At 40.2% G+C, this 23623-nt stretch overlaps 1 protein-coding gene across 1 annotated transcript in view; it reads left to right on the forward strand.

Annotated features, from left to right (window-relative positions):
- The window catches only part of hhip (hedgehog interacting protein), a 35123-nt gene extending 15304 nt beyond the window's left edge, over window positions 1-19819 (forward strand). Inside the window, exons 5-13 of the mRNA XM_023404230.2 lie at window positions 3464-3615; window positions 5144-5317; window positions 5440-5583; window positions 5894-6012; window positions 7343-7466; window positions 8179-8324; window positions 9577-9658; window positions 16771-16919; window positions 17199-19819. Of these exons, the coding sequence (XP_023259998.1) occupies window positions 3464-3615; window positions 5144-5317; window positions 5440-5583; window positions 5894-6012; window positions 7343-7466; window positions 8179-8324; window positions 9577-9658; window positions 16771-16919; window positions 17199-17395 (1287 nt within the window). The 3' untranslated portion in view covers window positions 17396-19819. The remainder of the gene's footprint in view (window positions 1-3463; window positions 3616-5143; window positions 5318-5439; window positions 5584-5893; window positions 6013-7342; window positions 7467-8178; window positions 8325-9576; window positions 9659-16770; window positions 16920-17198) is intronic.
- Window positions 19820-23623: the final 3804 nt, after the last annotated feature.

Below are 23623 nucleotides of genomic sequence, written 5' to 3' on the forward strand. Positions count from 1 at the left end.
TTCTTTCTGTCTGCTGCTCTGCACTGTCAGCGGCCATCAGAGGCTCAGGGCTGCTCCCATACAGACTATAATAAGTGGCCTTACTCATCTTCACTATTTACTCTGCCTAGAAGCAGGGGTGGGGTCAAACTCATGTTGATCTCACTATTATCCTCAGACAGTGGGATGTCTGCTCGTGAAAGCTGAAGTGCTTACAAATATGTAGCAGGCAAAAAAAACGTCTTTCTATGAACTTTATGGCTCAGATGATGGATTATATATTATTCTTGGTTGGTGGGAGGATTACTGTATCATGGGAGTGCTGTGTATCTCCCATAGAATTGATGTATTAACAGGTGGAGGGGTTGCAATGGATATTTGACTGTGTGATTCTCATTGCACAAGAGAAAAGCAGGGAATACTACACAGGATGTGTGTATTGTCTGTGTGTGAGGGAGGTGTCAGTGTACATGCTTCAGGTAGTCTTTGAGTGAAGGGCGTATACATTGTTATGCTCCAATCAACTCATGTGGAATGTCTTTTGGTGGAGGAATGCCCATGAGCCAGTGAGGAAGGATCAAAAGGTTCAGGGTAACAATGCATGAGCCACCACATGCGTCACTAGGACTCAAAGACAGCTGCCCCTGCAGAATTGGAAATCGTAGCGTTGTGTGTGTCACTGCCTCCGCCACTCAGACAGGGTCAGCATTCCATGTAATGCACCGTGAGATGTGAGATAACAACCGCTCCACATCCCTGCACCTCACTTTCCCAGCTTTCTGTGGAATGACGCCAACACTTTGACAGTGCCAAAGCCAGAGCCCCAGAGAACAGAATTGGAGGGAAAGAAGGAATGCAGAGGCAGGTGTTTGTGAAAAATGAAGAGATAATACCTCATGAGAGATTCAATCAGAACCCCTTGCCTGGCTGTAGAAGAATGATGGCAGTCATAAAAAAGACAAAGATGTTCTGGACGAAAATGGACGGAATGTGTTTTAAGTTGACACAGCAGAGTAATTTGTATAGTTTGATAGAGCTTTGGAGATGGTAGGCACTATAACCAGAAACATTAACATGTGTTATGTAGGAATAATGTCCCCATAACAGTCAGGGAGCTATAAGATAAAGTTACTATGTAAAAAAGCAGAGAATCTTGTAGCCTACTTCTAAATCTTCCTCATCTTCGTACATATATATAATTCATTAAAAAAAACAATTTAATGACACAAATATGAAGCGTTACACAAAGTATAAGTGCATACATTATGATAGCTAATTAGATGTACTATGACACAAGGCAGAACAACATTCCTAAATCTAAGTGCCACCTCTAATTTAACTTTACAATGGACAATATGTAGAACCTGTAGTTTGTTCATTCTCTACATGAGCTTGTTTATACAGTATATTAGTTTTTGAGCCGTGCCAAGAATATCTTACTTACTGCAGCTTTGGCAGTAGTTTTACCATGATCAGTGCTCAGGTTGGCACTTTGTCTTATTTTAATCAAGGTATCTCCTTGGATTGGCTCTGCAGTGAAAGGCTCTCTGATGCAGTGTTTGTTTCTTATGGCTCTGGTGCCAGCTCTGCTGTTCGCCTGCTGCTGAAGGAGCTAGTCATTAGCAAGGAAGCTAATATTTCAGCTCATTTAACCACTGTATATCTTGGTGGTCCCACCCCCCTTTGGCTCTGTATCTAGGCCTCTTTGGAATTGTGGTTTTTGACCCACTCCCTACGGTGAGTTTATTTTGGGGATGTGGGTCACTGCATCCCCAAATCCAGCATATAGATCCAGCATTTCAAGGTGAGGTGGAGTATTTCTCTTCCCAAGATGAAACCTTTTGACATTCTTTGGCAAAGTGCAGTCACCTCTGCTCTGAGTAACATGCAGCTGTATAGTGTGCTGCATCCACTCCCACATAACTCCTTTTTTATTTGACTTCAATGATCTGACATTTAGTAGTACTCATAAATTTTTGCAGAGGAACTCTGCCTTTTGGGGTGGAGATTTATTTGTCAACTTTCACAACATTTCACTTTATATTCAGATTTATGGAACCCCTGTGGCTTATCATGTGGGCCTCTGTTGTTGCTCATTGGTACTTCAAGTACATTCCTTCGCAAAGAGTCATCTCTTTTGCATTCGCATGTGGTCTGTGTCACTGCTGCATTTGACTGGGCAGGGCCTAATGCAGTCCATACAGAACTAGGAGATCCAGTACACGAATTTATGATGTGTGTTCCTTGGCTTGTGACATAGACTACACCTATCCAGAGCCTGCCACTCCAGTGTAAACCAAGATATTTATTTATCCTTTAAGGAATACCTGAAGGATGAGACAGCTGTGTTAATTGACATAATGTGTCTTTGCTTGCCATGAGTAGGAGAACTTTTCTGCATGATGCTCACTTTTGCTTTTTTATTACTTTGTTAGTGAAAGTAAAAAAAAGTCGAGCTGTTTTGGGATACAATCACACAGGGACCACTTTATAAACATTCTTCACACCTAAGCCTAGCATTCTGTTCATTCTTTTGTCAAGAAGAAATAGTGAGGGAGAGTACAACATAAATAAAGGGCCGACCTGGCTTGCCTTGCCTAGGGAATGAAATGCTATAGCTGATTATTACAGCTAACTATGATGGGAGGACCACCAGGGTAGTGACAACTGATGTAGCTGCCTCCGGGGTGAGACAAAGGTTTACATATTACACAAGCAATTTAGATGTTTTCTAAACATGTTGCCAAGACAGTGGGAGTTGGCAGCTTCTTCCTTGTTTAGGTTTTCTTTTTTCCTCTTTTACTCTGCCCCTCTAACCCAACACCCCCCACCCAAGCCTTGAATTTTGCATGGATTTTGTGTAAACCGGGAAAGAGCGAGGGGACGGGGAGCAAAAAGCATGGACTGAAGCACTCTGCACTTTTGTGCTCTCTATGAACTGTGAGTGAGCTAATAAATTCTTTCAGCCACTCAGCGTAGCATTCACGGATATCCCCCAAAGATTACACACACAAATCACTGCACAATGGAGGCCACCGGGAGGGCCTGGGCGTCACAGGGGCCCCCGACCCTGAGGACAAGCGCACATAACCAGGCTGCAGAGAAGACTGGGCAAAGGCGGGGGGTTGTAGAGGAGGTGCAGCTCTACTCAGAGTCAAATGCTTTATAATGGTTGGTAATGGTATATTCAAGGAGGTTGGTGAAGGTGTGAAGTGAAACAGGCGAGGGTAGAAAAAGAAAGAATGAGAGAATAGCAGGGGTGTGAAAGGGAATGTGATGGATAAATAAAAAAAGGGGGGGGGGATTAGGGAGGTTGAAGAATTAAAGGGGGTGGGGGGTGATGGGTGTGCAGGGGTTGCATGTAGTGGTCTTGGTGATGATGAAGATGACCGAGGGGGGTGATTCCAACCCCACACAGCCAAGCAGAAGCCGAGGAGGGACATAATTAACTCCTGGATCTTTTGTGTTTCTCATCTGACTGCAGGGTGGAGATGAAAGGGGCCTGCTAAGCCTGGCATTCCATCCCAATTACAAGAAGAATGGCAAGCTCTACGTCTCCTACACCACCAACCAAGAGCGCTGGGCCATCGGACCACACGACCACATTCTCCGTGTGGTTGAATACACCGTTTCGAGGTAATGGGAGAAGTGTGCCAAATCTACCTTAAATATGGGTTGCTCAGTGCCTGAAAGGACACTAAAACTTGAACTGCTTCACGGTCTACAGGAACTGACTTATCTGTTCATCGCTGTGACATCGCTAGACATGCATTTCTTTATGTAAAGTGTGCTTATTTAACCAAAAATGACTTTGAGGTATCTATATTACAAAAAATACAATTCGAAGGCAAAAGGCATTTTACTATGTGGTCAATTGTAAGGAAGGTGAGTGTAATTCTCACAATCTCGATTCTCACAATAAATGTTTTATGAATCTTCTCATTTCCTAATTGTAATGTATAAACAGGTAAGTATTATAATGCAATATGAGAGAGAGAAACGTTTTGAATTCAGAGTCCTGGAGGGATCTATATTATTGACTGTTGAAACCAACAACATTGATCAGTCCCATTCCTGCCAGAAACCGTGTAAATCAGAGTAAATATGAAAGGTTCAAGGACACACAGAGTCATTTCTCTAAAGATGCAATGAAAAACAATTTTTGTCTTATGGGGATTAAGAATGTAGGTCAAACTAACTTTCAGTGTTTTGCTGAATATGCGATGGCCGTTCATTTACAAGACTCAACTTGATGACAGCTGTATTTTGCCATTTGCTGTGTAGATGTTTCACACTCCCTTCACAATGACCCATGATTAGGAAAAGAATCTTCTCTCACGAACGTGTTTAAGTGTTACATTTAATTTGCATAATCACAGTTGTATGTTTGACTTAATGACCTAATCTTAATTACAGTCTTGGCATGCAGTCTTGGTGACTGCAGTGTATAGTCCTTAATTTGAGGGTCCAATAGAGAAATGACAGTTAAAGTAGTTGATGGTAGTTTACGAGAGCAATTTTTTCTTTGGCAGGCTGCCTTTTTAAAAATTGCAGGACTACCCAAAATAACACATCATGAAATATTTGTTGCTGATACTGCGAAGCCAAATCCTCACTTTGCACTAGGAATTGTGAAACATTTTGAAGTCTGTGTTACATCCTCAGAATTCCACCCACTGTCTTCGCCTTAATGGGCCAATGCATTAGATTTAGACTAAATGTCTCCAGACAACAGAGTTTTTAAACCCATTTAATGTTGGATTTTGTCTGGTGTATCATGTCAGCGTTTCTTATCCATGCCATCGTATCATTTTATGCACCAACACAATTATTCGTTAAACTAATTAGAGACTATCAGAGTGTGCACTCATTTATAAAATCATGTCTTACGCTGCATATTTCTAACTATTTCATTTCTTCAGTGGCTTTTACCCCATTCAAGATACAGTTGTGGGCCAACTGTGGGGCATCCAAAAGCCACTTAGCAACACCCTACTATGGTGTATAGCTTTGAATATTTATGTGAGACCGTTTGGAAGCATCTAGGTACAGAAATGTTGTGGACACTCCTTATAAATATTTGTCACTTTGCTATATAGGAATCATAATTTTCGAAACGTGATGACAGGAACCAAATGTCAATGATGTTTTATGTTTTCCTCAGGAAAAACCCAAACCAAGTGGACACCAGGACGGTCCGGGTGCTAATGGAAGTAGCAGAGCTGCACAGGAAGCACCTAGGAGGCCAACTGCTTTTCAGCCCTGATGGTCTGTTACATATCGTCCTGGGAGATGGCATGATCACCCTGGATGACATGGAGGAAATGGACGGACTCAGGTGAGATCACAAGTCAGATGATCATGTACAAATGATTGAGTGCTTTTGGATTTCCCAAGACTGAGTCTTTTTCTAGCTCGTACAATTGTGAAGGTGTTTTTTGTTTGTGTGTTTGAATGCAGTGATTTCACAGGGTCTGTCCTAAGGGTAGATGTGGACACTGACTGTTGTACGTCACCCTATTCCATACCACGGAACAATCCGTACTTCAACAGCACCAATCAGCCACCTGAAATCTTTGCCCATGGATTACATGACCCAGGCAGGTGAGTGAAACATTTCATGAGAAACTTCCGCAACATCATACTGAAGAACTTAACAGCTGTTCCTTGCAAAAAGATCCACCCTTCAATGTTGGGCTACTACAACTGATGCAAACCTTTTTTTTTTTTTGAATTAAAAAATGAGTCGCTTTCATAGAGATGATCCTAATACCCTGATTTATAATCGCTGTTTTTTGGAAAGAGTTTCAAAAACTCAGGCTGTTCTTATGCCAACCTGCCACCTTGTAGTTGGTTAGTGTCAAAACATCACTTCTGTTTCTCCTGTATTCATCCCTGGTATTCTGTACTGTAGGTGTGCAGTGGATCGGCTTCAGACGGACAATGGGAGTCTCCTAATCCTCTGTACAGATGCCAGTGGCAAAAACTCATCATCAGGAAGAATACTGGAGATTACAAAGGGGAAAGATTATGGTGGGTTACAATTTCCATGAAATTTCACAAAAAATGTTCATAAGATTTACCTTTATTAAGTTTGGAAGGAGTTCATTATTTTGCAATGTTAATATAGCTTGTGATAAAAAAAACTTGAGTAGAGTTTTGTTTGATGGCATTACGTCTTAAGAAAGAAATGAAAATCCATTAACCTCTTGGATAACCTTTCATATTTATTCTGCTGAAAATGACATCTGTTTTTACAAATGTCTTTCATTTTGTAAGAACATGGTGTTTTGGCAACAGGTTCAGAAAACACACCGGATTGAGTGCAGAGACAGTGAAGGTTAAATGTAAAAATGATGTGATCTAGAAAGATTCCCCCCTTGTGGAGTGTAGATTTGCCAAGGGAATGTGAGATTGTGTCCACAATTAAGATTTAAAGCTGTCAACAACAGTAACTGTCTAGATGATGTTTTAGCATTGTTGAAAACGCAGCTGAGAGGGGCCGCGTTCTTCTCACATTGAGAAAATAATCAATAGCACCAGTGCCTTGACAATGCTTAGCCTACATCTCTTAACAAAAAAACAAATTACTGCTATTTGTTCCAAATTACACTGGGCTGGTTATCTTCTTGACAATGAGTGTTGCTTTGGCAACCCAAATTAATCCTTCAACCTTGATCTCTCACTCCAATTTAATGCTGGTTCTTGTCACAGACCGCCCCTCACTTGGCTAGATCCCTGACGTAGCCAGTTACCCAAACTCCAAAGTGATTACAGTTGGGAAATGAGCACACCACCAAGTCTTGGATCATAAATTTTTAAAGGCAGCAAACCTCCATTCATATTTCCCTTTGCCAAGACAAGTGTAAGACAAGTAAAAGATTAATACATTCTCTTCCACTTCTGATAAGGACATTTTATAGTCATAAGTTGGCTGCCAGGGAGGAAGTCTTCAATTATCGTGCTGTCCCATTTAAAACAAGATTCACTCTTTCTTCTTTGTCCTTATAGAAGTGAGTTTCTACCACACAGCCATTATTTCTAATGGACCATTGACAAAATGAAATAAATGTTGTTTATCTTTTTGATTCTAACACAACAAAACAACACTCACTGTAGACACAAATTAAAATAAATATAATAAAAGCACTAAAGTAAATCAGTTGATTACAACCCCTGAAGAATGCAGATTGATCAATATTGTGATTACATTGTATCTCAGTGAGATGGAATCTATTGCTTCTATGACAAAGCTGTCTGCTGGTGATACGTGCAGTCAGCATATGGTAATAATATGTATGGATGACAAGTAGTTGGATAATTAGCAGTGCCTAAATGAGACCTTTACGTCCTTTTCCCTCAGAAAATGAGCCTTCTGTCTATGACCTGCAGTCCAGTGGAGGGGCACCACCTGTGGGAGGCTTCATCTACAGGGGCTGCCAGTCAAGAAGACTGTATGGCAGTTATGTATTTGGAGATAAAAATGGGTGAGTAAGAAAAGGGCTGACTGTTGAAAAAGTACTGATTAATAATGCAAGTGAACATTACGTTTCTGTATGTTGTGAAATCTTCATAGACTCCCTATGCTCTTGAGCTGGGCCCTCCTTTATTTTGACTTTGATAGATTGTACTAGCTCCATTTAGTGGCTACTGGTGTTCAAGTTCAGTTTATTTGTCAGTTATCAGAAACATCTTCATTCTTTTTGAGATCAACATGTCTCTTCCTTCTCTTCTCACACTGAAAAATGTGTCCTTTGCATCGGCATGTGCCAAAGTAAACACAAAGTTCCATGCACGTGGGGGAAAACAAGTTTGTTTTCAATGTGTGGTCGTTTAATTCTGTGCCTCATTACAATTTGGGGGCATATTGTTGTGGCTAAGTGAAGGCTCCGGCATGATGTTTGTTTTGAAACCAAAAGCCAAGGTCTTAAATACCACCATGTGGGACACGAAAATGGGAAGATGGGTCAATGAACCATGTTACGAGAAGTAAAAGTTGTCTTTGTTTCCAGATCTCAACTGTAACATGGCGAATCATCTGCAAATTAATTGCATTGTATTTCTCTCTTGTAAATTTAAGACATGTGCATGCTATGTACAGACCATACTATAGGGTATCATCTGACAGTCTCCATGAGATATACTGACAAAGCGGTGGATGTAGTAATTGACCTACTCTGTGTGTTTCGTTTGCCTCAGTAACTTGCGGATCCTCCAGAAGTCTACATTGTCAACATCAGCAAGTGGTGAACAGTGGCAGGAGAAAGCTCTGTGTCTGGGCTCAGCTGGCTCCTGTGGCTCTATGCTTGTGGGACACATCTTGGGTTTCGGAGAGGATGAACTGGGTTAGTAGGGAATTGATAAGAAACCTTCACAGTTCCACAGATTTTCTGTCTCTTCTTGGAATATCAGTCTTGTTCTCCCTGACTTTTCTTTCTTTCTTCTTTTGTTTTTTCCTTCCTCACTGTATCCAGACAAATGACAGCTATGTGTTAACATATTTTATGAAGTTTTACAACAAGAACCCTTGAATGCTTGTTGACTTCAAATGATGGATGTCAAAACTATGGAAAAATCATGACTTAGATTCAGTTTATTGTATATTTATGGTGTGGAATTTTCCAGTTGGTTATTTAACAAGATGTAAGTAACCTTTTACTTTAACAGAGCATAGAACCTCGACTGAAAATCTAAGAAAATTGCAATACCCAGTCAGCAGGAAGTGACATTCAAAACTACAGGGAAACTAATACCTGTTTGACTTTACCTTAATGGCACATTCCCAACAGGATATTAAAGAGTATATACTTACTTGTGGATTAATTGTCATTTCCATAAGATAGCAATGATACTCCAATGACCCACTCACTGTATCGGGCCACCTACAAGGCAGATGTGTTACTGTTTACATGGGGGGCTGCAGCATTAAGATAAGATAGGGTGAGCTGAGGTGAGTGGGTTAATATGATACAGAACATTTTACCACTTGGACCCCCACCAGACACTCACAGAATTATTAACTGTCAGCTCTGGTGTTTCTGATTACAACGAACACATGATGTGGATCACTCACACAGCCATCAGACACGTTTGACCAGAGTTCTTGCCAGGTCTTGGAGTTATTATTTGATGAGGAATTTAAAGATTCCTGCATTTGATCATGATTTGCAAGTGGTGGAAGAATCATGGAAGGGGGCAGGAGTGTGTCCCAAAGTATGGGCCCCACAGACACATGTTTACAATTTGTCCCCTTATGGAATTTTCTCGCGGGCTTGTTCCTCATTAAATTATCCGCCTGGTTCCCAGTCATGAGTATCCAATTGTCCCATTAAACTTTTTCTTAAAGTCCTTTGGCAAGTGCAGCATTGCAGAAGCTTTAGCTACACTCATTCTCTTCATCTCGTATCCTATGTCCTGTCCTTTTGTCTCCTTTCCTCATTCTTGCACATGAATTGGACATGGATGTTTACATGGTATTGCACTTATTTGTGTCCTCAAGCATGAAGTTAATCACTGGGAAGTATTCAGCACTTTATATAGAACGTAATGCAAATCATGCAGATGGATTTTTTCCATGTGACTTTTCTTTTTTTTCAGGCGAAGTCTACATACTGGCAAGCAGTAAAAGCATGGCACAGTCACATAGTGGGAAACTCTACAAACTGGTGGATCCCAAAAGGTACAATCAAGAAGTACTTTTTTTCTTGGGGGGTGGTTTAAATGTGTCATATTTTGTTTTTCCACCATCATATGCTTGTAGAGTGTGGTCCTAGGTCCACAAGTAAGTGATCCCTCAGTACTTATACATACCATTTAATGAGATCTAATTTCATGTTGAATTCATTTTATGGTGAGACTAAGATAATCCCACATATACTGTATGAAGATCTGACACTCACGCAGCCATGGGTCTATAGTTACTAACATTTCACAGCAGTGACGTATTTTCAGTCCTCACTGCTTACACATGTCCCCTTTCCACACACTTAGCATATCGCTGTGACCAGAACCTTTATGCCCTTCAACAAGTCATCACATCACCACCTGCCTTGGCCAAAACAAATGCTGAGCAGGAACTGGAGAATAATCATAGCATTTCAAAATGTTAGTGTAAAGTATTGCTAACAGCAACATCAACTAGCTGACAGTGTTCACTTTAGTAACTATTGCCTGCTGGTTATTTTCAGAGCATTTGACAGCAGGGTTTATTCTGCTGAGAGTAAGGAAAACACAAAGGCACCTGTTGTCAAGCAAAGAGACCTCCACTTATTCTGTTTAAGTACATGTCGAAACATATGCACATGTCCATACATATAACATAGAGCACGTTTTACTCGTCATTATGTGGACGGAGTTCAACAACACTGCCTGCAACACAGGCATCAACTTTTCTTTAAATGGTGCAAAGCCAGTCCATTTCTGTGCAGCTCAATTAGTTGATGTTAAACAACTGGAATGTGCAGGGAACAGGCGTGTGAGTGCAACTTCATAATTCAAATGCGTGTGTGTGTGTGTGTGTGTATGTATGTGTGTGTCACTGTGTCATAATACTTACCATATGTATCACAGTATTAGAAATCATTCTGATAGTGATGGATCTATAAACTGTTTGTACAAAGCCAAGTACATGTGAAAAACATTTGTCACTCACGACCAGAAAATATGCAGACAGGGCATGAATTCGTCCCACATGATACAGGAGGGATGTATAAGCTTTTCTTTCTGATATATTGCCCTGGCAGTGAAGAAATCACTGCAAACATAAGCATACTTTATAATTCAAACCAATCGCTTCTTAGGTTTCAAGCTGAACCCCCATATTTCTGCCTATCCTCTTATCAGGGCTTTTGTAGGAAGTTGAGAGACTAGGATCCTGCAGGGTTAGGGCGGTCTGCTCAGGTCAGTAAGTGGGTCATATCCAACTTTGAACTTACTTAATGCACAGGAAAGGTCCCAAACGAATAATATTTCTTTAGGCTAGGTCAGATTTGATTAAGAGACGCAGATAAAGTAAGAGAGGCAGACTCGGGGAGAGTGAATTTGCATGCCTCAGAATCACAATAGAAATGTATCCGCAGCTGATTATTCCTGGGTGACGACAGTGCCACCCAGGCATTAGCACAATTAATTACAGCACAGATGTTTCAAAGGGGCCCTGGTGGCTCGCTCCGTATTTATGTTTTCTGGCATGGCCACTGGACGCATTTCTCCCAAAGAACAATTCTTTCCACCATCAACTGGACTTGTTTAGTCTGTGCGGACCCTGTGGTGTTGGATTCTTGACTCCTAATACATTCTGGCTTCATTATTAGGATCTTGTTACAGGGAGGATGGAGAGGGGGTGACAGGGGGGAGTAAATGGGGTAGCTAACGTGTCTGACCTCAGCGCGTTATCAAGTCTGGTGGTCCTTCCCTTTTTTCTCCTCCATACTGCAGGGACATCTGGACCCTAAAGCCCTCACAGAAAGAGGTTTGTTTTAGAGTATGGTGGTTTTTGTGGTCCAGTATAGCATCTAGCACTGTGTTTTGATCAACTGTGTGTTTGGGAACATAGAGGGGGGAAAAGAGGAACTGTTAGGGCGAGTGGTAAAGGCTTACAGGGAAACATCAGCCATAAAATCCCTCAGCAGTGTTTGTGTAAACATGTCCTGGCCAGATGACTTCATTTCTAGGTATTTGTTTGTCAATTGGAGTGCCCCTCCAATAATAAATAGGCCACCATGCATTTTGAAACATGCTGAATGTGTGTGGTGTGAGAGTGTATGAAAAGAGAGAGAGAGAGGGGAGAGAGAGAGAGACTGGGCTTGTTTGTGTTATACCAGTGGGATAGAAATATTTCCACTCATATTATCTCTATATGATGACCTAGGATGTGTTTAAAAGCTCTGAATAATTAGTAACTGGACCTTTGAGTTCAGATTCTCTTCTGTCGATCCCAAAGGTTAAGAATGGACAAGACAAGTTTATTCAAAGTACTTTGAATAAGACATAAAAAGGCTTTAAGACAAGATTAAAAAAAAGTTAATATATAGAGTGAAATATGTAGATAATGTAATGTCTGATTGAGACAAAAATGTTTTCTTTTGCTTCTCAACAATCTTACTTCCTCTGTGAGCCTTGAACAGTAATTGAACAAAGCAGTAGCCCTCAAACTGAGTGAAACCTCAGTTTGATTGTGATTTTCTCTGCTCATATACTGTAGGCAGGTATTCGTCAGCAAGTCTGGCTGCTTTTCAGCCCCACTGAGTCTGCATTTAATAACATAATTATTTATACAGTGAGAGCATTATGTTTATGCCAAGAACAAATAATGCTAGAAAGATGCCTTTCTTTTTGAGAAAAGAAACATACTAACAAACAACATGATGATATTATCATACAGCACAAGTCAGGGATTTGTTTCAGTCCCTCTGTGTATATACAATACACCATGGGAACCATCTAATAAAGTTATGTGTTTATCATATAATTCAAAAGGCACATGTTGCCCTCCATCCATGCATGGACAGAATCTGCCTTGCTCTTACAGTTGGTTCTTGGCAATAGCTTAATTGTAACATATAGAGCCAGACCTCCTGCTGATTTCTGGTGTAAAATGCAGTTTGCCTTTCTGTTTGTTACAGCCCCTCTCCACAGAGAAGAAGGGAAAGCTCTATTACGCCGGACTTTTCACACAATCAGGTTTTGTCAGCTGCAGGCTGGACTGATTGAATTACAGTGAGCAGAGACCTTAAAAAGACACTGAACTTTGTATAGGGTCCTGGGACCTTTTTTTATGAACTACATTAGCCATGGAAGTCACAAATCACTGGATATGCAGGGGAAGGAGACCGCGGGTGCTCGCTTGTGGATATATTTATCTGTATGTGTGCCTCTCTGTGTTACTGTGTGGGTGGTGGGTACACGCGAACATGCACATCTGTGAGCCTGTGTGAGCGTGTGGTACGCTAGCTCCCAGCACGCTGCAGAAAAAAGCCCTTTCTTTATTTTCCTATCCCTCCTAAATCTTCCTGCATCTCTGCTGTGGTCCTCCCCTTGACAAAGCTGCTTGCCAGTCCCACTGAATAGCCCTGGCTCCTACAATACACAGTAAATTTCTTGCACAATTAAAACAGGGAATGAAGCTACAAAAGAAGCCCCCAAACAATGGAGTCGGATGACAAAACAGCAAAAGAGACCACACTGGGCCGTTTGATTAAGCCATTGTTAGTGCGCACAATGTACACCACTCCACAGCCCTTTTCTCACATATACCTCATGTCAATCAAACAGGCCCTGTGAGCCAACAAGCTAAACACACACACACACACACACACACACTCACACACACACACACACACACACACACACACACACACTCACACAGACAAACATAATAATCAAACAGATCAGCTCAAATTTGTGGGAGAGCATCCACACTGCTCTGATGGCACAGACCTGAAAGGATGTCAGTGTTAAGATATGTTAATGTTTAGCTGATATAAGGACAGAAGAAAGGGCAGATTTTACTCTCAACCCGCATCAATTTTCCTATTTCTCTGTTTTACTTTTTCAATCATTCTTGAAGTCGTATGCTTAGCCCGCTTTCCTCTCTATTTTCATTTCAATTATGATGTGATCTGCAATTTATTTGTCTGATTTTTGTCGTCATCATCATCATCACGCTCTCTGTCCATGTAACTACCTCATGTGTGAGCACTGTCGCCCTTCTCCCTCTCCCTCGCTCTCACACATACACCACCCCTCCCAAAGTTGATAAATTCCCACAGTGGCTGTTGACCCAGCTGCCTTTGTCAAGTGGCGCTACCAGCAGGTGCTGTTTTCACAGCCACCCTGGCAGTCGTACAAACTGTTTAGTAGCGCTGCTGACCCCTGCCTGCTATTAACAGTGTTAGCTACAGACCCCCCAATCCTCCAGGGACTCTTACTCTTTCTCTCTCTCCCTCTTTTTCTGTTTGCTTCCCTCCTTCGCTCTTTTTTAACTACATGCAGCCTGCAACAACAAAAGCCAGTGTGGATGGAGTCTGGAGTTGGGTGCTGATGGGAGCATGGGAATCACCCCCCCACCCCCCTCCCCACCCTCCAAATTTAAAGCAACTTTAATGCACACACACACACACACAGTCGCAGTATTGTCACTGCCATCAGTCAGTGTGTCTGTCACAGCATTTGCAACACATTTTTCAAACTGGGAAGTAAACACTCACTCAGTTAAATAAATGCCGTTATCATCACACAACATCATAGTTTGAGTCATTTTCCACCAGCTGACACATTTTTACTGGAAGTTGAAGTCTGTATCTTTCCACGCAGTCAAACCTGTACAGTAGGTAAAACAGAAATAATATTTACTGTACGAGTGAAGGTCAGAACAGATGATGAAGAGAGCACCTAGGAGTGAATTCAGAGTAAACTCAACTACCCAGATGGATGTAATACGGGTAATTTAAGACACTGCTGATTTCACTTGTAATAGTATCCTGGTTGGAGATCGTAAGCTCCACCTGGTTTTGGTTGTACTGCTGATTGACCATTTGTTCTCCAGAGGAATGGTATATATATGCTGTATATCTCGTGTATATATATATATATATATATATATATATATTTATTTTTTTATTTTTTTATACACACTCACACACACTGACGTCACTACTCATGCCTCTCAGCCCTCATACCATCACCAGTTCACAGGAGTCCAGTTACCATGCCTGTGTGTAAAAGTGTGTGAGTGTGTGTCCTTTAATGTCCAGCAGATAGTGTTGCCTTGTCGGCATTTTTACCTCAGTACAACAGAACTGTTTGCACATCTATATTTCTCCCCCTCTCTCTCTTCCACAAACGCACACACAGATAAATGTGTGTGTGTGTGTGGCCAGTGGGCAACAGGCAGTAACCCACACTTCACATTTGAACTTGATTACGCACCCACTGTATTATTTCCAGATTTGTAGAGCGTGATATGAAATAATTCTGTTTCAGCCCATTTGCTGATGTGCGTGTCTGGATGTTTGTCTTAATATGGAACGATCACAATATGTCTCTTTGGTGTTCAGACTTTACGCATGTGGTGTGGAGATGTGTGTGTTTGTGTGTGTCTGCATTTTCCAAATCATGTTTATATCTGCGGGAGCCCAGTGTTAACCCTATGCCTTGTTTTGTTCTTCAAGTAGGGAGAATTTAAGAAAACATGAGTAAAAAAAAACAAAAAAACCCACACTTTGCCTCAGTATTGTTGTAGCTGTATAGTTTAAATCCATCTTAGACACTAGATTCACACTTGGCATGCTATGAATTGACAACATACTGTACAGGAAAGCTGCCAATACACTGATGACAAATTGGTGGAAAAGAAATCTACCAATTATAGAGATATAAACACATTTTAACTTGCTACAGAGATTTAAAAACCCTATGTCCTACTATCATCATCATCATACGATGATTATCATATGATAAAGACATGTATTATTGTTGTTTGCAAAAGCAGATTTCTTGACCTCGTCGTATCATTCAAAATCGCCTCACATTATAGTAAACAAATGGCTTTAACTGCCACAATACACCAAAGTGTTAGACAGAAACTATTTTCTACAGTTTTTCCACATATCACTGTATTGTATAACTGTTTACCTTAGCCAGTAAGAGTTGGATTATTTATTTATTTATTTATTTGCTGTTTTGTTTGTTATTTTTAGAAATGTTATGAACGGATTTTGCACAAAAGTTTGTGGAAAGTGTGGTGATCTGGCAAATAAGAACTGATGCTGGGTGTAACTTCTCACAGAAGGGTTCAAACGTATAACCACACTCATGAAATTTAGTGCATTAATTATCCATTACTAGCTGAATCAAAGAACCTGTGGACACTGGAGAACTCATTTCTGTTTCAATTTGAGATACAGTATAACTACACACACCCTTACTCTGCACTTTGCGTGCCTTCCATAAATCAATGCGACCCTGTTTACATCTCTAATTATTTTCAGTAGAGTCATTGTTATTGGATTTAAGCTCAACATTTAACCCAATTTAAAATAATGAGGGAATGACTTAACCCTGCAGCCTCAGAGCCAAAGATTTCCATTTTTTGTATTCCCTCTCTACTAGACAACTAGAACACTAGGGAGGGAATGAGTTCTGTAATAATTATACTTAATAATCATTATAAATAATAAATTCTCTAATAATTAAATGTTCTTTTCTCATTTCAAGGAAAAAGTACATAACAGCGGACTTTTGAAAAATCATAAAATAATGATTTTAATTTTCGAAAAATGAAATGAAAACTGTCACCACTCCCAACCATTTTTATAATAAACAATCTGAAAACATCTTAGCAATTGAATGGCTTTAACACCTCTTTTTCTCTTTCTTTCCCTCTTATATCCCACTCCATCACTTTCCCCACTTCTTTCTCTGGCTGCTGTCTCTGGTCTTGTCTCTCCTCCATGTGCGTATCTCACTCACTGACTCAAGTTGCAATGATTGGCTGATTATCTAGTATTGGCATCACATCCCCTGCGCTGTAAAGGCTGGGAAAGCTGTGCTGCTTAAAATAGAAGCGCTCAGTCAAAATTCAATCATTCTTGGTAATTTATAGGTTATAGGTCTGGGTCTGTATAGGATGGCGTCGGCCCAAACCCAGGGCCCTCTATTAGTGACTTCGGTATTTAGTGATAATATTAAATTAATGCCTGGCCCTACTTTGTGTAATTTGTCACCATGGCATGTGATGCTTGTGTCCATTACATACTGACTTTCCCTCCTTCTTTTGAACAACTGTTGCAGGCCTCATGCCCCTAAGGAGTGCCAGCGTCAGGTGGAGCCTCCAGAGCTGCTGATGACAGCTTGTTCCAGACACTGTAAGAACGGACACTGCACTCCTACTGGCAAGTGCTGCTGCAGCCCCGGCTGGGAGGGACCCTTCTGCCGAGTTGGTGAGTACCTTTTAGGATATCTGCATCTGCTGCTCTCAGAGTTTCTGAATCTGAACAAACATCCATGTGTTATTCCTTTCCAGATGTGCAAATGAGTTATAGTAATGCAAAACATAAACAGTAGGCCTGTATAGTTTTTCTTATAACTCATCGAAAACCTATTTGACCTTTTGGGACTTCAGTTCTGAATGACTCACAACCCCAGATTGTGTTTCTTGTCATCTTATTACTTTACTTTTAACCACCTCTGTTTACCTCTTTTCCCTCTCCGTGATGTAGCCAAATGTGAACCAGCCTGCCGCAACGGAGGAGTGTGTATGGAGCCCAACAAGTGCCTGTGTAAGAGCGGCTACTCCGGCGCCCAGTGTGAGAAGAGCGAGCGGGGTATGCCCAACGACCAGGAGAAAGATGGTATACTGGACCACATCATTGACATGACCTCGTACCTCCTAGATCTGACCAGCTATATCGTATAGGGGTGCGCAGAGGGGGGCTGCTCCCCACCGTCATCCTCCAGTTGACACAAATCTACCTACCACCACCAGCAGACTCTAACGAGGTGTCCTTAATATGGCCTCTTAACCTCCCTCACACCCACACAGGCATGTACACATAACATACAAATACACACACAGGATCCCCGTCAGACTGCTTTTCATCCACATCACCATACCAAACTCTTCGTCTTTTCGCCTATAAGCTACTTGCTCTTGAGCACCAGGCCTGGCATCCAAGCCGTGTTCACATTTCAGACAGTCCTGCAGACAGCAGCGAGATGATTGACAAGCATGGCCAAGTTATGGAAGTTCCACTAAGACATTTCCTCTCTTGTTCAGCAAATGCCTGCACATGGCTGACTCCACAGGAACAGGAACTCCACAGGAATAGACCATTTTAAACCAAGACTTTGGATCTTTTCAGGGGCTATCTGTTGCCTTACTTTAGACCCCCCAAAAAATGGAGTTTGAGGCATTGCAGCAGAGACAGATGATTGTTCAGGGGTTCTCTAAGGATTCAAATTGTGAGGAGTGGCGTGGCTCACAGATCCAATTTGTGCTCATGGTCCCTTCAAAACACAGCAAAATATGTCTACATACAATACACAGACTTTGAAGGAACCTCATCTTCAACTGTAAAAACCTGAGAAGTCTATGAGAAGCGTGGGTCACAGAGAGCCCACAGTGCTTTGTGCTAAACTATTCTAAAGGCACTAATACAAGAGGGATAAACCAAGTTGTCTCACTTTTGATGTTGTATTTAGTTTGTGGGCACATTGTCATAAAAAGCTATAACAGTATACAGTATGTATACTTTGTTTTGCAACACTCTTTTGCTATCAATGTACAGAATGGATCTACAACAGAGGACTGTTACGTAACACAGAAATAGGAACGAGTGAGAACATTGTACTTTGTCAAAGCCAGTTTCATACAATCTGAACGGAGTTATTAGCTCCCATGCACTGTATTCATTTTTTGTTTTATTCACTTTATTATTCAAAATGAATTTAAACATTTATTAAAAGCGCAATGAGAGTAGTTTCACATTGTCACAGATATACACACACACACACACACACACACACACACACACACACCACACTAGCACAGGTATGATTCAACAAACTCCTTTCATTGTGTCACACACTGAAACTGAACCCGGACTCAAAACTACAAAGGGAAGAGATAGCGCAGTGATGTATATTTCCAATAGAGCTTACCTAAGTACTACTTAGCATTGCAAAAAAAAAAAACTATAGCATTACTATTGTTATCATAGAGGAGGGTTTATTTTTTTAAGCGTAATAATATATGGGAGAGAATGGTGTTTATAGAAAGCAGTTTTACACTAAGCTTGTCAGTTCATGTTATTTCATGTTGTACTTATACATATGCAGCTTTTAAGAAAGACACGTGAGGATACATTTCTTTCTAATTTTTTTATTTTTTTTATTCCAGTGTAAAAGTAATGCATGTCTGTGCCTGCATAGAGTAATTCGGAGCAGTTGGCTGAGTCAATCTAATTTTTTCCCCCTGACATTTGGTTTCATTACCACTGTCAGAAATGTGTCTCTGTTGTGAGACGATCAAAGACTCTGTCGGGCCACCAAGTCATTCTGGAAGCAGCTCGCAGTCAGAGGCAGATCTTATCTGTGAGGAGCAGATTTGAGATTAACCTGAGGATCTGTCTAATGGAGATAAGTTTGAAAAAAATATCAAGACTGAACACTACTCTCTAATTAGCAACAGTTAAACACAGACTGGGATTGTCAGGACCAACATTAATGTGTTCATCTATTAATTAATATTAAGTTCATACAGATGCAGCTCATATACATGCATGTCCATGTTCACCTAAACTAATAACTTATCTTATAAAGAACTTTACATTTGATCTTTTGCCATTTCAAATTCCAAAAGAATACGAATTGAGTCATTGTGTTTAACAGTTTAACAGTTAAAATTTTGCTTTCTCCCCAAATTTTATTTTGAAAAACAAGTTTCCAAGTATCATGGTTAATTGAAGGTCATTGTTCATAAAAGACGTATCTGTTGTTCATCTCCCGCCTTGCTTGTGTTTGCTGAAATAAATCAACTCTACCTGGTCTAAATGAGTCAAAATGGAATTCATGCTGTAAAATGGAAAATTATCATTTTTTTTTAGCACTTAATGTGAAGTTGCATTTTAGCTGCTGAGACGGCGTGGTGTGAATAGAATAACCATTTTCATTATTTAAGTAGTTACACAAATAAAATAATTATTTAAGTTCTCTATGTTGTTTTTACCATTGTACTGTATGTGACTATTTTTTATTCCTGTATTGTAAATAAAACTAGGGATAACTTTGTTTCTCTTAAGAAATATCAATATGTCTATTAAAATTTATAGCATGTCTGAAATACTCTTGTCTCTTTTGTTTTGGTTGTAACAGTCTTGTTTGGATAGTTAGATAATATTTGGAAAACCTTTAGTTTTTACATGTCTTTCATTTCCTAATAATTTTCTAACAATTACTTAAAATCCAATGAAATACTCACTCAATATTGATTTATTATAAAAGACAATTTTTTATATAGAATGTTTAATATAATAAATGTAAATTTTTTGCATGTTCAGCTGACTGGAGCTTTACACCTCCATTAAAGTATTTTTTTTGGCCACTTGGGAGCAGCGCAACAAGTTGCAAACACAACGATGACACATTTTCCCCAAATAAAATTGTTATGATGAACACGTCAGCAAACAGTCGGTTACTATTGTGTCCAGCAGACTTTGAACATTAGCATTCATATGGAGTCGTGTTTCTGGCCACCTGGTTAATGTAAGACCAGTATTAACTTTAGTTTTGGTCTCCACCATCTTTTGCCCCAGCTAGTTGCTAACTTTGTCTGCAATTCTAGACAGGGGGTGCACAATGGGTTTATCAGAGGTTTTTATCTGAAAACAGTTCATGATCAAATGCTCAGAACAGCTACTTATGGGCTTTGGTTTGTTTAGTCACCTGCTGTTTCAGAGGTTACAACTAAACTCTCAGGGATGCCCCCCTCCTGGATTAAGGGTTAAAATACCATCCATGAATTGAATCCCTAGTTTGAGTTAAGTCAGTTTTATTTATATCGCCCAATATCAAATCACACATCACAAATCGTCAATTTGCCTCAAGGGCCTTTACAATCTGTACAGCATTCAACACCCTCTGTCCTTAGACATCGAATTGGATAAGGAAAAACTCCCCCGAAATAACCTTCAACAGGGAAAAACACTGAGGAAGTCCAGGTTGGACAGACTTGCAGTAAATGACATGTACAGGATAAGGCAACATGGTTTTCAGTATAGACAATCAGGTTTACAACATAATAGACAGATTGTAAACATTGTACATGTAAAACAGAGACTGGGGACAGTTTTAGTTCAATCTCTAATAATGGGATGGTAATTAAATGTATAGGTGCCCTGTACTTCATTCATGGCTCCATACTGGGAATTGTCTCATTTCTGGTAAGTCAGCTGCAACATTTCCACTGATGGTTTTTCCTCCAGCCAGGTAAGAAGAATAAAGAGAAGGATGTTGAGAAAATGTTTAAGTTATACTGGGGCCAACGTGGCTGCATTCCCAGGGTTTTCCCTTTACCGCTGCCTGAATGGAAAAGCTGCCCGCAGATTTGACAGTGAGGAGAGAGCCGAGTGATGGCTGCTATGTCGTCATGCAGCGTCATGGCATCGCTCAAAAGTTCAGGCTGAAAATTCCTCATTTGAAATGGAAATTCTCCACTTTGTTTTTCGGAAGTACGCAAACACGCATGCCTGCATGGAGGCACACACGCAAGAGCCACTGCTGATGGCAATATTAATTTCCTTCTCAAAATACCAATGAGGCTTTGTGTTGTATAATGATAGTGAGTGGAGACCACCCACCTCACTCTGGTCTTACACACACACACACACACACACACACACACACACACACACACACACACACACACACACACACACACAAAGCCATATTTAGAGTAATGCAATACTAAGTTGTCTATGCACTGTTCGGATCCAATCAAAATTGCATAAAGTGGAACTGTCCAATAGTGCTGCGAGGTCCAGCGTATATTTGAGTTTATACACTATCTGTGGCATGAATCATTACTTTTCATTTGGAATAGTTTTCTTTTTCCTTCCCAAAGGGCCCTTGTCTGGCTATCTTTCCCAAACAGTGTAACCCAGTACTTTGAATAAACATGAGGAGCCTGTGTACCAAATATTTGTAGGACTGAGATGGCTGGAAGTGCATGCTATAATATTGTATACATGAGTGAAAGAGTCAGCACAAGCAATACTTATAGGGTAACAGGAGGAGGCATACGGAGCAGAAGAAAACAATAGCGCTGTGATTAAAAAGAGACACGTCATTCTTTTCCTTCTCATCCAGAACAAAGTGAACAATTCATTATACTGCATTTACTTGTGTTTCTTTTCTGTAGTAATGCATTAGGTCCTCTGGGAACTACAACTGATATTCAATAGCTGCTCTGTTTATGGACTATCACTGCTCTGTGCCATAGAAATCAAACAATGAAATAATTGATTGATGCAGACAATTGGGTTTAGGATAAGTGCCAGATAATAACAGATGAGATGATTAAACTGATTAATAACTATCATACAGATTTGCAATTTTTTTTTTTAAATTTCAATACATTATACGCTGGTTAGACTAAGATATTGGGATTATCAAATTAATATAGAATTAGGCAGGTATACAGCCAAAGTATTTTGTGATACAACAGATGTATACAGTCTGCCTGTTTTCTAAGGTTTGAGACTTGATGACGGAGTAATAGACAATAATACTTGTATAATTATAGAGATTTTGTAAATTTAAAGGATAATGTTACAAATGAGACCTTTTTTTTTAAAGTTTTCAGCCATTGTGTTTATGAAATATAGCATTAGGTCAGTCAGAGCAGTTACGTTACATTTCATTCACCAGCTGTGAGGTTAGCAGCTGTGTCAAGTAACATCCAATCATATTCATGCAGGTGAACAGCGCAGCTATTTCTCTTCGCACATACTTCTCAATGGTTACTGTGCTTGTGCACTAATGCCAGCACTGCGTTCTGCTCCCTCCATTGGCCCAACCTTTTCCATACATGCCAAGCTTTTGGTATTGTTCATTTTGGTATTTTTTTGGTATTGTCAAAAGAGCTGAACCATTTCTGCCAAGTGGTAGGCCTAATATAAAGATAAATGGTCATAAATGGAAGGCAATGTTGCTGCATTTTCAAGTTATCAGCAATTCTTCAATTATGCATTTTACAATTATTGCTGCAAACTTTGAGTGACCATGTTAAGGAATATGTAGATGAACTTCATTAGAAATCTCTGTATAATTTAACATAAGATCATCGATTGGCACCATACGTTGCTCACTTAAAAACTCATAAATTTAAAGACTTACCACGCTCGGCCTTGCTTTCAAGTGTCAACTTCAGATAAACTAGTTCACAGGTTCACCTTAGCTATATCTCCTTTCTTTGCTAATGTCAGTCCAGTGATGGTCTGCACACTGTGACCAAAACGCCTAAATATTTGTGCGTTTTACTCTTACAGATTCAAAAGAATAAAGAGAAAGCAAATGTGAACTTTGAATGACTATTCTCATTCTGGGTTTACGTTTGACCTGTGATGACGTCGGTATTACCTCCTTGTTTGTGGCACTATTTGCACGGCACCGGTAGCTCACAACCAATCTTTGAAAGTGTGGAGTAAGCGAATTTTCGGGTTTTGTAAGTTCAAACCACACCGTGCACATGGACTTCAAAAATAACATGCTGTACAAGTGCAGGTACAGTATAGTAGCTTATGCAGTGGGTGGAAAAACCATAGATAATTCTACCCCGTCATAAGTGGAAACTTGAAAAGCTCGGAGTCTGTGTGAAGTATGTGTTTCAATGGGGCTAATTGTTTAATAGCCTTTTCAGGGTTTCATAAATGTAATGTGATTTAAATCCTTTTGATTTGCACAAAGAGGGCTAGATCTTTGAGTAAATCTGGTAGAATTAAATTATTTAAAATGTGGACCACCATGTTTCAATGTACTTTCTTTAACTACCCACAAAAAACCCATTTTCCCGCTCTCTGGCATTCATCCTTTATCAAACCCACATTATAACCCATTCTTCTAACTGTTGACTCAAATGATTTGATTT

This window comes from Seriola lalandi, unplaced genomic scaffold (genome assembly GCF_002814215.2).
Source record: "Seriola lalandi dorsalis isolate HSWRI2012SDOR001 ecotype SW California unplaced genomic scaffold, Sedor1 jcf7180002054234, whole genome shotgun sequence".
NCBI lineage: Eukaryota > Metazoa > Chordata > Actinopteri > Carangiformes > Carangidae > Seriola > Seriola lalandi.